General features: G+C 44.5%; 1 protein-coding gene across 8 annotated transcripts; it reads left to right on the forward strand.

Moving 5' to 3' along the window:
• The first annotated feature begins 261 nt into the window (after nucleotides 1-261).
• On the forward strand, nucleotides 262-13,011 carry GPR161 (G protein-coupled receptor 161). 8 transcript variants are annotated; one of them, XM_075513381.1, is made up of 8 exons: nucleotides 262-278; nucleotides 904-993; nucleotides 1,718-1,751; nucleotides 2,362-2,475; nucleotides 3,007-3,731; nucleotides 5,241-5,345; nucleotides 8,072-8,203; nucleotides 10,249-13,011. In XM_075513381.1, exons 3-8 carry the CDS (start codon nucleotides 1,723-1,725, stop codon nucleotides 10,494-10,496), a joined length of 1,353 nt encoding a protein of 450 aa, XP_075369496.1. In that variant the 5' UTR covers nucleotides 262-278; nucleotides 904-993; nucleotides 1,718-1,722; the 3' UTR covers nucleotides 10,497-13,011. The 8 variants fall into 8 exon arrangements, with proteins under 8 accessions (XP_075369496.1, XP_075369479.1, XP_075369440.1 ...); XM_075513364.1 differs by lacking the exon at nucleotides 262-278 and adding an exon at nucleotides 1,854-1,966 and having other exon boundaries at nucleotides 432-993; nucleotides 2,064-2,475; XM_075513389.1 differs by lacking the exon at nucleotides 262-278 and adding an exon at nucleotides 1,854-1,966 and having other exon boundaries at nucleotides 435-993.
• Nucleotides 13,012-13,383: the final 372 nt, after the last annotated feature.

Here is a 13,383-nt window from a genome sequence, read left to right on the forward strand (position 1 = left end):
TCGGGGCTCCGCGCACCCCCCTCGCATCGCAGGCCGAGCCCGCCCGCCGGGGGGCGGCCGCACAGAAAATGGCGGGCGGCGAGGCCGGGGAGGGGGCGCGGCGGGATGAGACGGCGGGGCGGGCCGGCGGGGAGGGGGCAGGGGCATGGCCATGGCCGTGGCGGGGGAGGGTCGGGCCGCGCAGCGGTTCGGGGCCTCTCTGCCAGCGGCGGCTGTGGGGGGTCCGGGGCGCCGTAACCCGAAACCTCCCGCCCCTGCGGCGGCGGCGGCGGCGGGCGGTGAGTGCGGTACCGGAACCGGCGGCCGTGGCGGGGGGGCGTGGGGGGGCAGGGGCAGCAGCGGCGGGATCCGCTCGCTGCCGGCAGGACCGGGGAGGGTGAGGGATGCCTGGGGCGGAGGACCCTGCCCCCGCCCTTTGTTCGCTGCCGGAGGGAGTGCGGGGGCAAAATGGCGACCCCCTCCCTCCCCGATGTATCTCCAGCTCGACACCGCTGGCTTTGTGTGTGTGTGCGGGCACGCCTAGCCGAGATGGGATGGGATGCTCCCCTCCCCTCCCCTGCCCTGCCCTACCCTGCCCTGCCCTGCCCTGCCCCGGGCGAGCCACCTCTCCCGGAGGCCTTCTCCCCTACGGGCGCAGCAGGGCCGTGAGGGGACGGGGAGGGCCAGATGCCCCGGGCGTTGCTAGTGTAGGGAGCGGCCGTGGGCCCGCAGGGGTAGCCGCCTTTCCAATACCTGCACCAGTTAAAAAGTATTGGAAAGGCTCACAGAGGTGGTGCAGGCGTGTTTAGAGAGAAACTTGAGGAGAAGCATTTCTGCAAACAGTCGGCAGACAGCTTCGCTAGAGAAGAGCTAAGTTACATTTTGCAAAGCGTGGCCCAGTAACGTCTTTAATTATGCTCTTAGGAAAGCATAGATAAAAATGGAAAAAACGCGGCTCTCCAGCCTGACACTGTTGCCTAAGGCCACAGCAGCCACGCAGATGGAAGCGTTTCTGTGAGTACCCCTGGCTGTTTGGGAGCGATGGGTGGGCACAGCGCCAGAGTTAGTGGAGATAACTTTCCCTGGGTCCCTAATTTCCAAGAAATGCTAATAGCAACTTTATATTACTTGGTGGACTTTTTAGTTTTCTGGTTTGCACATTTGCATTTTTGGTGGTGTGTTTTCTTCACTGTGCTGGCCTGCAGATGGCTGAAGGATTGAATGAAGTAGATAAGAGTGCCTGTTGGAGACAGCAGGGAAAAGGCTTCTAAGGAATTGGGAGAAATACCAAGGTTTCATAAAACGAGGTTGTGAGTCAGTGGGATGGATGCTGACACTGAGAAGTCGGGGGTTAAAGGTTCTCAAACATTTTTGTAGGGTGGACCATGGCAAGGAAGTGTCTTTAGAACCTCATGTACAGAAAGCCAGTTCCTGCAGTCCTTTGGTATTGGCAGTAAAATACAATCACTGCTGTAGCTAAGGTGATTATGAACATGGAGAAGTGATGTCAGGAGAATATGTGCAATGATCCCGCAGTCTTTGAAGGTTACTTAGCAACTGTTAAGAAAGAGTCAGCAGGGTATGACTAGCCAGGCATCCACAGACCACTAGCAAATGCTGCATAGGCAGAATACAAGGTAGCAACCAGGATAAACAGGCAGAATTTTTTTAAAAGTTACTTTTTTTTAAAATGAGAGAAACAAAGACTGATAGTGACATTCTTCTTGTTTCTTCACAGCCTAGATGAAGGGACTGAGTGAGATGCACAGCTGGTAAGCATGGCTTAGAAACAAGTAAGATCCGTAGAAAAGTTTAAAGTAAAATGTGCTAATTTTCTTCCTTGTTTCCCTCCTCCACCTCTTTTTATCTTTTAGACAGTTTCTTCCCTGTTCTAGGCTTGGCTCTGTCATTGACCTTTTTGGTGTACCCATAGGCAATTTCCTGCCCCTTCGCTGTCCCATCTAAAATGGTTTCCTGCATCCTACAGGTAAATTTTAACTCATGCAGGCAAAAGAGCCTCCAGTCTTTGGAGAGAATTTGAAGAAATCTTGCCTGAATGTTTCTGAGCGTTGTTCTGCTTCTAGCTGCTCAGCATGTCTTGGCTGCTCCAGCTCTGCACGCTCTGACCATGAGCAGCAATTCCTCCCTCAGCAATGTGAAGGGCCTGAGGAACCTTACCACGCAGGAAGACGGGGCAGTCAGAGTAACCGAGTCCATTGCTATAATCGTCATTGCTATTTTCATCTGTTTGGGCAACCTGGTGATTGTCGTCACCCTCTATCGGAAGTCTTACCTTCTCACGTTGAGCAACAAGTTTGTGTTCAGCCTGACCCTCTCCAACTTTCTACTCTCTGTGCTGGTGCTACCTTTTGTTGTCACCAGCTCCATCAGGCGGGAATGGATCTTTGGAGTTGTTTGGTGCAATTTCTCAGCCCTGCTCTACATGCTGATCAGCTCAGCCAGCATGCTTACTCTTGGACTCATAGCTATAGACAGGTAAGCAGCTCTTTTCTAACGAATCATAACGAATTGCCTAGCTATTCCATAGAGTGACTCGTTGGCTGCTCATACAGTTGAGAAGCGTTGCAGTGGATAATGTTGCATACTGTTGTAGTGTCATTTTTCCTTCAGCCCCTTGTGAAATTTTGATACAGAACAGAAGAAAGTGATGGCATCAATAATGCAAAATGTGGACATGCATCTAGAGTTTTTTAAAGTTATTCATGGTATAATAACATACTACTTGAGAAACAAGAAATAATGACTTAAAATTCCAGATTATACCCTAAGCATCCACTGACACATAGGGACAGATTTAATAGCTGCATGTGAGCCTTCAGCCAAGTTTTACAATCTTGCCTGCAAAGATATATATTTTTACATGTAATTATTTTTATAAACAGGGTCCCTGGGCCTGCTTCAAGGTTTGGAGAAAAGAGAACTAGATATCAACATCATTAAAATACGTTCTTTTTTTATTGTATGTCTTTTGTGCTCCTGTTGACTCTTTCTTTTCTTGTTCACCAGGTACTATGCTGTCCTGTACCCGATGGTTTACCCAATGAAGATAACAGGCAACAGAGCAGTGGTAGCTCTTGTGTATGTGTGGCTACATTCCCTTATTGGCTGCCTCCCTCCCCTTTTCGGCTGGTCATCTTTGGAGTTTGACCAATTCAAGTGGATGTGTGTGGCGGCCTGGCATAAAGAGGCTGGCTACACTGCCTTTTGGCAGATCTGGTGCGCGTTGCTGCCTTTTGTGGTCATGATGATCTGCTATGGATTCATATTCCGCGTGGCAAGGATTAAGGCCCGCAAAATCCACTGTGGTAGTGTTGTCATTGTGGAGGAGGACTCCCAGAGGAACGGGAGGAAGAACTCCAGCACCTCCACGTCCTCTTCTGGCAGCCGAAGGAACGCTTTCCAAGGGGTTGTCTACTCAGCCAACCAGTGCAAAGCTTTCATAACCATCTTGGTTGTCATCGGTGCTTTCGTGATTACGTGGGGGCCTTACATGGTAGTAATTACATCAGAGGCACTTTGGGGAAAAAATAGTATTTCCCCTGCCTTGGAGACATTAGCTACATGGTTGTCCTTTTCCAGTGCCATTTGCCATCCACTAATTTATGGACTGTGGAACAAGACAGTGCGCAAGGAACTACTAGGAATGTGCTTTGGGGATCGGTATTATCGCGAGTCCTTTGTTCAGCGGCATAGGACATCGAGGTTATTCAGCATTTCCAATAGGATCACAGGTAAGACACATGGCCGCAAAAGACACTCTTCCTTAATACCAGTAAGAGCAAGGCTTAATGTCTGCATGTGCTTGGCATGTTTCAGGGCTCTGTCAACAAAGTGAGATGTTTCTGGAGGTTTCAGCAGTCTTTTGTTCAGGTTATCATAGACACTTGAAAGGAGAAAATTTTTTTTGTAGGAGTTAACCTCTTTCTCCTACCTTAGTAAAATTTTCTCTGCCAGAGAAGACATAGTGATGAGGTTAATAAAAATAATTTATTCTTTCTCAAGCATTTCCTTTCATGTGCCTACCGTTTTGTGTTACCCAGATTTGAGCACTGCCAATAGTACATTTTGTAGCTCTTGTTCTTTGATTCCTGGCTTTATGCTACAATTCTTTGAGATTCACTAGTTACACTTGTGTTACTATTTCTGTAAATTCAGTTTTTAGGCTTAATGGTTGAAAAGATCATAAACAAAGTAAAACTATGTAAAAGAGTAAAACTATTTGATGTCTCCCCAAGTTGCAGGCTGAGAGCTTCAGTTGCTCAGTTTGTTTTTTTTTTTAAAGTAGCAATGCAATGAAATTCTGATTTTTTTATTATTTCCCTGGTCCTGTTCAGAAGCTTCCAAAAACAGGACATCTTCATGGGGTCCCTTGGGACGTTTCATGCAGAGGCAGGAACTGAAGGTATTTAATTGGGAAGGAAGATCTAAAATGCAGAAGGAAGGGGAGAGCAGCAAGGCATCCATTATCTTTTCTGCAACCCAGGATCACTGGCAGAGACTGCCATCTAAATGAAAGAGTTCTGCAGCTGCAGCCACATCACAAGCTGCAGGACCTCTGGCAAATCTGTATCCAGGAGATGCTATGGATGAATACATTGGGAACTGAGGTGGGAGGGAAAAGACAGGAAACTTCTTTCTCTTTCCAAGTGGTAAGAAGCTGACAGCTTCAAATTTTTCAGATGTATTAGCTGGATGCTGATAGGGAGGGGGAAAAAACCCCAACCAAACATACAACAAAATCTTGAAGTGGGATCCAAAGACAGCACCTTTGTAAGAATCCTAGAATCTCCTCCCTTCTTGTTTTGGGGAGTTGAAAGAAGCCAGGCGTCTTGGTGCCCCAGCCTTGCTCGTGAGCTTCCTGCCACACTAATGGCCTGTCACAGCTGCTGGTGGCTACCAGGTTATTCTCTCTCTAGAAGGTGTCTGGCAAATATTCCCATCTGTCTGAGTGCATATACTCTGTGTTCAGCCTGGCTGGCTGATAAAACACATGCAATTGCAAAAGAGTGGGAGGGAGATGGTGGAGGTAGAAAGGAGACTTGCCATATGGAAAGATTCCAGGGATATCTGAAAGCTGTTGACTGGATTTTTAAGGTTGAAAGTCCAGATGCTGTGCACTCTGGATCAGCAGGGTGAGTTTTATACATGGAATAGTAAATAAGGCAGTAGTGGGGGAAGAGATTTTTACTATTGTAGACCTGTTGAACATTCATTGTGTAATGAGAATTAAACTCTTACAGATTTGGGACTATCTCCTCATCTCACTGCCCTCATGGCCGGTGGACGGCCATTAGGAAACAGCAGCAGTACAGGAGACACCGCTTTCAGCTGCTCACAGGATTCAGGTAACTGAAAGCCTCTTGCTCTCTTTTCTTGGGCAGAAGATTGCACTTGTAACTTGGCAGAACGCTCTGGGATAGTCTGTATTTACAAACAGATGTCTTTTGGTGGATGGATGACATGAAGCATCTGTTCCAACTGTTACAACAAAACTGCTGCAGTTGCTTTTTTCCTTCCTTGCTCTCAATATATTTACTTGCAAAATACTGTTTACTCTAAGGAATGATGACCCTCCCTTGATAATGTGTCCTGGGAACAGGGCTTGCTGCTTTTGTGCCTTTCTCCTTTAGTTTCTATCGTTCTTCAGGGACTTTCCCTGTATCCACAAGGAACAGAGCAACAAAGTGCTGTGGAGAGAGTGCTTCTCTGTTTCCTAGTTTGTAAGACACTTGTTCATCCTGCAGTGTAAACAAACACTTAGGACAGTTTCAGCTTATGATTGCGTCACTACTTAAGATCTTTCAACTGAAGATGGTTTGGAAAAGGGAAAAAGAGTTCTGCCGATAATTTTCTATCCAGAACTGTAGCTAGATTTTTCTGGCAGTTAATTCAGCTACCACTCCTTAACTGCACTACAGTTATTTTAAAGAGTATTTCTGCTCTAGAGACACCAGAGGGTGATCTTCTGACATTTGCTTGGTGTTCGAGGTTTGTTTCTTACTTTTGTAAAGGAAGTCTATGGAGCTGGGATTTATTTTGGTGGTTGTTTTATGCTGGTAGTTATATGCCTGTTGTGGGTATTCTGCAGCTGTATGGGATAAAGGAGAATAGCATCTTGGTAAACCTGCCTCAGTTAAGAGAATGTTGTGTCATCTTTTGAGGAATGGTACTGAGCAGTTTAAACAAATGAATAAACCAAATACATACCTAATGCTGCTAGAAGTGCCACTGTTTGTTATGGAGGGGATACAGTCCATAGCCTGGGAATGGATACACAGTGATCCACTGTGAAATACTGTTTCACTGGATGCCTTTAACATGAGGAACTAAAGACCAGGAGCTAAAGTCTTAGTCTCCCTTCAATGCTGCCTGCTGCAGTACGTGATCCTGTGGCCTGTGATGCAGTTGCAACTTTATCTGCCCTGGTAAACAAAAGCTGGGCCTTTCATGTTGTGAAAAACAGATGAAGTAGTAGGAGAGGAAAAAAATCCAAGTGGTGCCAGCAGTATATAAAATACTGAAGTGGGAGACCAGAGTCCTGATTGCTAGAAATGCTAGCAATTGCCTTAATATCGATTATTCCAAGGACAAAGGTCTACCTTGTAAGAATAAGAGGCTAGTCTCTTCACTAGCCTTATTTGAAAGAATGCACTGAACTAGTGCATTTGAAAAAACGCACTAGAATTCTGCTCCATGGAAGAAAGTATCTCTTTCTTCCTAGTGCCACCCTTCCATTGCACACCATGTTTCTGAGGTGGATTCTGTACCCTTGGAGATCAGTAAGAGTCTACAGTTTTCAGTAGACAGCCTCAAACCCAGCTGATCCACAGAACAGCACAGAAAGTCATTAGCCTATTTGGGACTGTGTATTAGGGCAGCAGCTCGTTCTCTTTCTTGTGTGCTGGAGGGAGGTATATGACAGAACACATAAGTTTCACCTTAAAAATTTTATCACTTGCTATATCACAATGAATTGTCAGCAAAGAGTAGACCTATGGAGCAGGATGTTGTCCAGAGATACACCCCCAGCCATGCCTTTGTCTCACTTTCTGTAAAATGGGCACTGGGACACCTCCTTATTGCAAAAAGAATAAATTTGGGGATCAAAAGTAGTCAAGTGGGTGAAGAGGGATGTGAAGCCACCATCTGGAGGAGTTATGAAACCTGCAAAGGCTCTTTGTCCTAGGCCTGTTGTCACACCACAGGAGTAAATGGACTGATAGTAAAGTGTCGTGTATCGAGTGTGTGCAAGCTGAGTCTTCCAACAGCAGCTTCCCTGAGGAGTGCTCACTGTCCTAGCGTCTCCCCGAAGTGCTTGCTCCGCTTCTCCCTTACACAGCAGAGAGACCAGCATCGCAAGGGAGGACTAGGCTGCAGTCTTGCCCTTTGTGTGAAAGTATTGCAGAGATGCCTAGATGAGTTTCCTTGTGCTTGTAAACTCTATTTTGTATTGGAAAGGTGCAAAGCAAATGCAGGGAGGTGAAATAAAAAAATTACTCCTAAACTGAAAAAATTACTAATCGGACAAAAATCATTCCTAACCAGCAAGGCATTTTTCCCCATTAAAATGCACTTCAAGAAAGTCAAAATAGGTTATTAGAGACAATGTAAATTGAACAGAAAAATTCTTCAGTTCAGATTTCCATCCAGCTCTGATTACAAGCATGACATTTGGCAGCTATGGTTGTCTGCCTCTCAGGTAGCCATTGTTAGCCTCTTGTCTTTGTCAGGAGATGGGGGAAGTTGCCCTCAACTTCACCCTTTATTTACTGAAGGTAAGGTTTCACCTTTGTCTGCTGTCCTATTGACATTATAAGCTCTGCAGCTGAGTATTTTGGAGCTACTCGAGGTTTTAGATGGCTAATGAGAAAAGATTTCCAAATCCTTTCAATGAAAACTCTGACCTCATTCTTTTTCTGTGCAGTGTTTAATTCAAGCTGAAATTTACTCACAGAGCTGGGTTTAGACATCTTTTGAAGGAACTGCTATAGAATGAAAAGTTTTTGCCACCACTTAAATATTGTATCCCAGTGTTAGTCCATTTTGTTTGAGAACTCTTGCTTTGTTTCAGGAACAGATGCAATGCTGCTTGAAGATTATAGCTCAGATGGCCCTCATGCCCCACACTGCGTCTGTCCTCCTCGAAGGAGGAGTTCAGTGACATTTGAAGATGAAGTAGAGCAAATTAAAGGTGGGTTTAGGGGTAAGTATGGAAGTGCTTAGAACCAACTATATTGCCTGCTCAGGAAGCCTCCCAGGACCTTCAGAGTTGCCTTAAAACATAGACCACTGTTCACCTTGACATACTTGACAATTCATACTGGTACAACAGAAAGTAAGATCAGGTCTTTCTTCCAGTTCTTGAGTAGCAACAGACAAGGACAAGAGCCAGAAGCTGGGATTCCCTGCATACACATCATTTATGTTGCACAGCAGTATCCTTTCTGCAAACTTCACTCATCTGGTGGCTGTTGCAGTCCGTTTTCTGTTTCTCAAGGAATACCTTTTCCTGCCCTCATACTTTGATTCCATTATCCCAGTGTTTCTCATTTGCTGCCTCCTCTCAACTTTGTCATTCACAGACTTGAAATTCTTCCATTTACAGACTTCAATGGTTTGAATATAATTTCATTCTGTTTCACTTTTTTTTTTAACTTAACTTTTACTTCATGTACTTTACTGAGTGTGTTTCTCAGCAGATATGGGTGAAAATAGATGAACCACGTGCACTTTTTTTTCAGTCAACTCACTTGTTGATTCTGCGCTAGCAAAGTGTTGCTGTGATCACCTGTAAAATATGGCAAAGTTAGTTTAATTTAAGCTGATAATTACAATAATATGGACTAGAAGACTTGATAATAACAACTGAATTTACTAAACAATAAATGATTGTGGACAGTACAAAAATGAGCAGAATGCCTTTAAGAATCAAGTAATAATAAAACCTGACTGATTTTTATGATTCTGAAATAATGAGAAGACTCTTTCTGTGGAATTTTCTCTTCAAACATCTTGGCAAAATTCACTCTTGCCCTCTTCCCAGTGTGAGCTGATTATTTCCCTGGACAAATACATTACCATACTTTTCCCATTATTTTTCTGAGTGATTATGTAGGGGCAGGCTTTCTCTCCCCTGCCCCCCCCCCCCAGTTCAGTGAAAGAGGGAGGTCTTAGTGCAAAAGTTTCCCACAGGTTTAGCGATTCTCCCTGGTATGTCTCAGAGTTTTCAGGATCTCTGAGATTTTAAATTATCTCAGCAGCCTCATTGAAGGATTACATTTAGGATTAACACCTGTGTTGCCCAACATGTTGGTGGGTAGAGAGGTATATAGATGCTACAAAAGCAACTACATCAACACTGAAGAGCAGGTATATCCAAGGTAATAAAAGGTTAGGAAGAAGTATACTATTGTCTGCAACTGCAGTCTTCAACCTCTCCTGGCATGGAGAGCTCTACAACTTCCCCACTGGAAGTGGGTCCCACAGTGTGGCTGTGGGGACAGCCAGCCTTAGCAGACAGCAGTCTGCTAAGGACAGCAGACTGCTGATTTTAACCACTACTTGGAAGAAGCCCTTGGAATTTGGGGACTGTTAATCCATGAACGCAAAGTCTGGTGTTTGCTGGGCTTAAAACATGTTATAAAATAGCTCTTAAACTGCACTGTTCATGTCAGTGAAGTGCAAGATGTTAGTCCAAATGCACTGAGAATCCCTGTAAGGCTGTAAGTTGTGCTTACAGCAGAGGAAGTACAAATTGAGGGTTCTGCATGAATGCAGAGTTCTTCTGCATGAATTCTTGCCCGATGCCAGACAATTCCCGTTGTCCCTAGTCCTGGACTCTAGGTAGTAAGCAGAAACCAGGCTGTTGACTTCAGTCGGATACAAATTCAGACCAGTAAAATCCTGTGTGCATAGGTTCAGATTCAGAAAATCATTCAACATGCACTTAATTCAAAGTTAAACATATGTGTATAAGCATTTTGCTTCATTAGGTCTTTTTTTTTTTCACTTGAATTGGAGGTAATCTTTCTTTGCTTGACCTATTGAGGTCACTCTGAAGCTTTGTGTTCATAGAATGGTTTAGGAACCCTGGCTGTCATCGGTAAATGTGCTCTGTAAGGTAGTTACTTGCAGAGGGCATGATCATCCCTTTACAAAAGGATCGATATTAGTCTTAAACATTTGCGCAGCCATGCTGATCAACTGTTAATTTTCTGATATGTTGCTTTTTTTTTTTTCCTTTTCCAGAAGCTGCAAAGAATTCTGTTCTTCATGTAAAAGCCGAAGTCCATAAATCTCTGGACAGTTATGCATCCAGTTTAGCAAAAGCTATTGAAGCTGACGTGAAAATTAGTTTGTTTGGGGAAGATGCTTTACCAGGAGCTCTGTTCCCTGTGCGGACTCTTCCAGGAAGCAGTATGAGCACACGGCGTGGTATCAGGCCCCATGCTAGCCAAAGACTTCAGTTGCAGAGCATCGATGAAGGGAGTATTTGACAGGAGCACTGGAGTAAGAAAACAGAATGAAACCACTAAGCGGGACCTACTACAGCTGTTAACTGTTTTCACAGAACCAGGATATGTTGTCGGGATGTTTTCAATGTTTTTTCAACACTTGAAAACCCAGCTGAATTCTGGTACTTAACATCAGCATTTTACAGCAGTATTTGTTTACTGGTTAGGGTGCTATTGACTCTTTCGTGCCATGTTTTAAATCTATCACACAGTGCATAGGAATGCAGGGTTTGGTTTCATCGACCAGATCACTAGTCTGTTGAATCTTGGGTTCATTATTGGCCAAAGCCAATACAAGAATGAAAAAGGAAAAGTATGTGCAGTGTTTAATTCATTATTGCATTGATCCTTTTCTGAATACCAGAATAATCAGTTTATACTTGATAGCTGGAGTGGTCTGACAGGAGCTTGTGCGTGGGATACTACATACAGCCTTACTGTCACAGACTCCCAAATGATGGAGAGTGGACTTCACTAAGGGACAAAACCTAACTTTTCAGAGAGTTCATGCAGATTATGGTCCTACTTACCCTTGCTAGTGGATATTTCTGGCTGTTCAGCCATCAGAATGCTAGATCTGAAACCAGATTGTGCATCGCTTCTGCATTATGACACACCGGCTTCTCTAGATGTAATGGGTGGAAGCAGACCTGTACTGGAGATATCACAGAGATGGTATTTGAGGAAATCATCAATGCAGAGTTCATAGTTTCTCTGAGAATTTCAATTCACTTCCCTGGTTTTGCTTTTACTGAAAGGGCACTCTATGGCTGTGGTAATCTTGACAGAATATAAATAAGGTATTACCACTTTATATTCAGGATTCATCTTTTCTAGAGAGAAAGGTTCTGAGGTTGTTGTGGTTTTTGTTTTGTTTTTTTTAATCATGAGGGAATGTAGTATTTAAGCAATAGTTACCTCAGTGCATATATTTCTTGGAGTATTAATTCATCTCTAAAATAAGAACATTTGGCACTTACATTGCACTTTGCATGCTCTTAGGCACTGTACAGACGTTACCTTGTTAGGCCTTTGTGAGAGGGTTGATCAGCCCTGCTTGCCAAAGAAGGGGAACTCGGCAACAGTCAAGCTGCTGTCAATGAAACAAGCTGCAAAGGTGGTTACAAAAAGAGGGATGAAGTGGAGAATGCCCAGCTTGAGGAAACTTTCTGTGTCTTCCCGAGCTGGCCCCTTCCTTTGTGGGGGTTACAGCCCTACCTTACTGCTTATTTCAAAGAGAGGGAGACATAAGTGAGTAGGATAATTTCTTGGGGGTGGGTGCCAGTAGCAAATGGACTTAAGGACCAAGGATTTGCATTTGTTTACTCTGTGTCTGCTCCCCGGTGCCTCCACCTTTCCCCAGAAGTGGTTTGTATGAGTTTTTGCTGCAGATTGTTTGGAAATCAGGGGCAGGGTGTTTCCATCTGGGCAAAAACTGGGTGTACATTTGTTAAATTATGGCTGTGTGAGACTTATTCGGAGGCACAGAAGCAAACTGTTTTTGTGGCTGAGCCTCAGTACAGTACTGTATTTAGACATCCTATTTGTCTGTGTTTCCAACTTAGAAATATATTTCAGCACAAGTTTATGTCCATCTCTGGACAAAGCAGCTTGACTTCATGAACTAGCCTGAATCCCATTACATTCCCATGTAAGATTTAACTGCATGCTTAAAATTCAGTACGTGGTTCGCTGCTTAAGAACAGGCTGTTAACGCAAGAAGACTTAGGCACCATTAAAAAGGCTCTTTGCATAACACAGGATTGAAGCGACTAGTAATAGTGAGGTCCTCACTCCTGTATTTTTTGCTTCTAGTGTGTTAGATAAATTGGCACCTGTGGGCACTCATTAAAAAAAATAAATTGAAACCCCCAGTATCTGCCAGGAAATGCCCTGCACTGAGGTCATTATTGCTATCATTAACATTACAATCACGGTTGCTGGTAGTACTCAGCACTCCTTAAGGTATACACTTGCCTCAGACGGCTTTAAGTATTTTATCTGCATCCCTTTTATTTCATATTCCTGCTTCAAAACAAGCTGACCAAAGTTGTCGCAGAATGCGAAAAGGGGCACACGTCAGTATGAACACGCTGTGGTGAAGTCGGTGCTAGCCAAAAACGGTGTATGTTTAGGAGGAAGAATTCCAAGGCACATGTGAAAGCACAAAATTGTTAGTATTGTGTAAAAAGCACGTTTTTCACACAGGTACTGAGCCAAATTCAGCCTTCAGGCAGGTCAGTGGAGTTGCATCAGCAGTTTACACCGTGACTGACTTTGGCTGTCAGTGTTAATTTCACTAATCCGTTATTTAGTGTAAATGTTGTTAATATTTTTGCTAAACACACTATAACCTTTCCATAATTCTGTTATTACCAGAGTCGTTATCTCACTTGAATCGTCATTAACAAAAGCAGTAATTAAGAAACGCACACATTTTGTAGAACTGTATTCCCCATCTTAAATACAAAAGAAAAATAACTATTTCTAGCTTCTAGTGGTCCGTGGTGTTTGTTTATACTACTGTTACCTCAACTTGAATTTCTTTGTATATATTTCAAAAGTATATTGAGCTTAATGGACGAACCCGGCAGCAGCGGCACCCTGGAAGGGTTTCCCCGGTACGGGGACGCACCCCGGGCGAAGCACCGCTCTCCGCCACCCGGCTGGTTTGCGGAGCACGGCCGCGCCTGGATACACGACTGTGGGCGCTGGAGCTCGCTGCTGGGCAGGCGGCAAGCCCACCTGCGTGCGCTCCATCAAACAGGCGTTCGGTGTGGCAAACATCAGTCAAAATGACCTTTAGGTGCTGCGTGGGCCGATACAGCTGAGGGAGCGCCAAGCACGACGTGCACCAGCGCCGCAGGAC

Source organism: Mycteria americana, chromosome 1 (genome assembly GCF_035582795.1).
Source record: "Mycteria americana isolate JAX WOST 10 ecotype Jacksonville Zoo and Gardens chromosome 1, USCA_MyAme_1.0, whole genome shotgun sequence".
NCBI lineage: Eukaryota > Metazoa > Chordata > Aves > Ciconiiformes > Ciconiidae > Mycteria > Mycteria americana.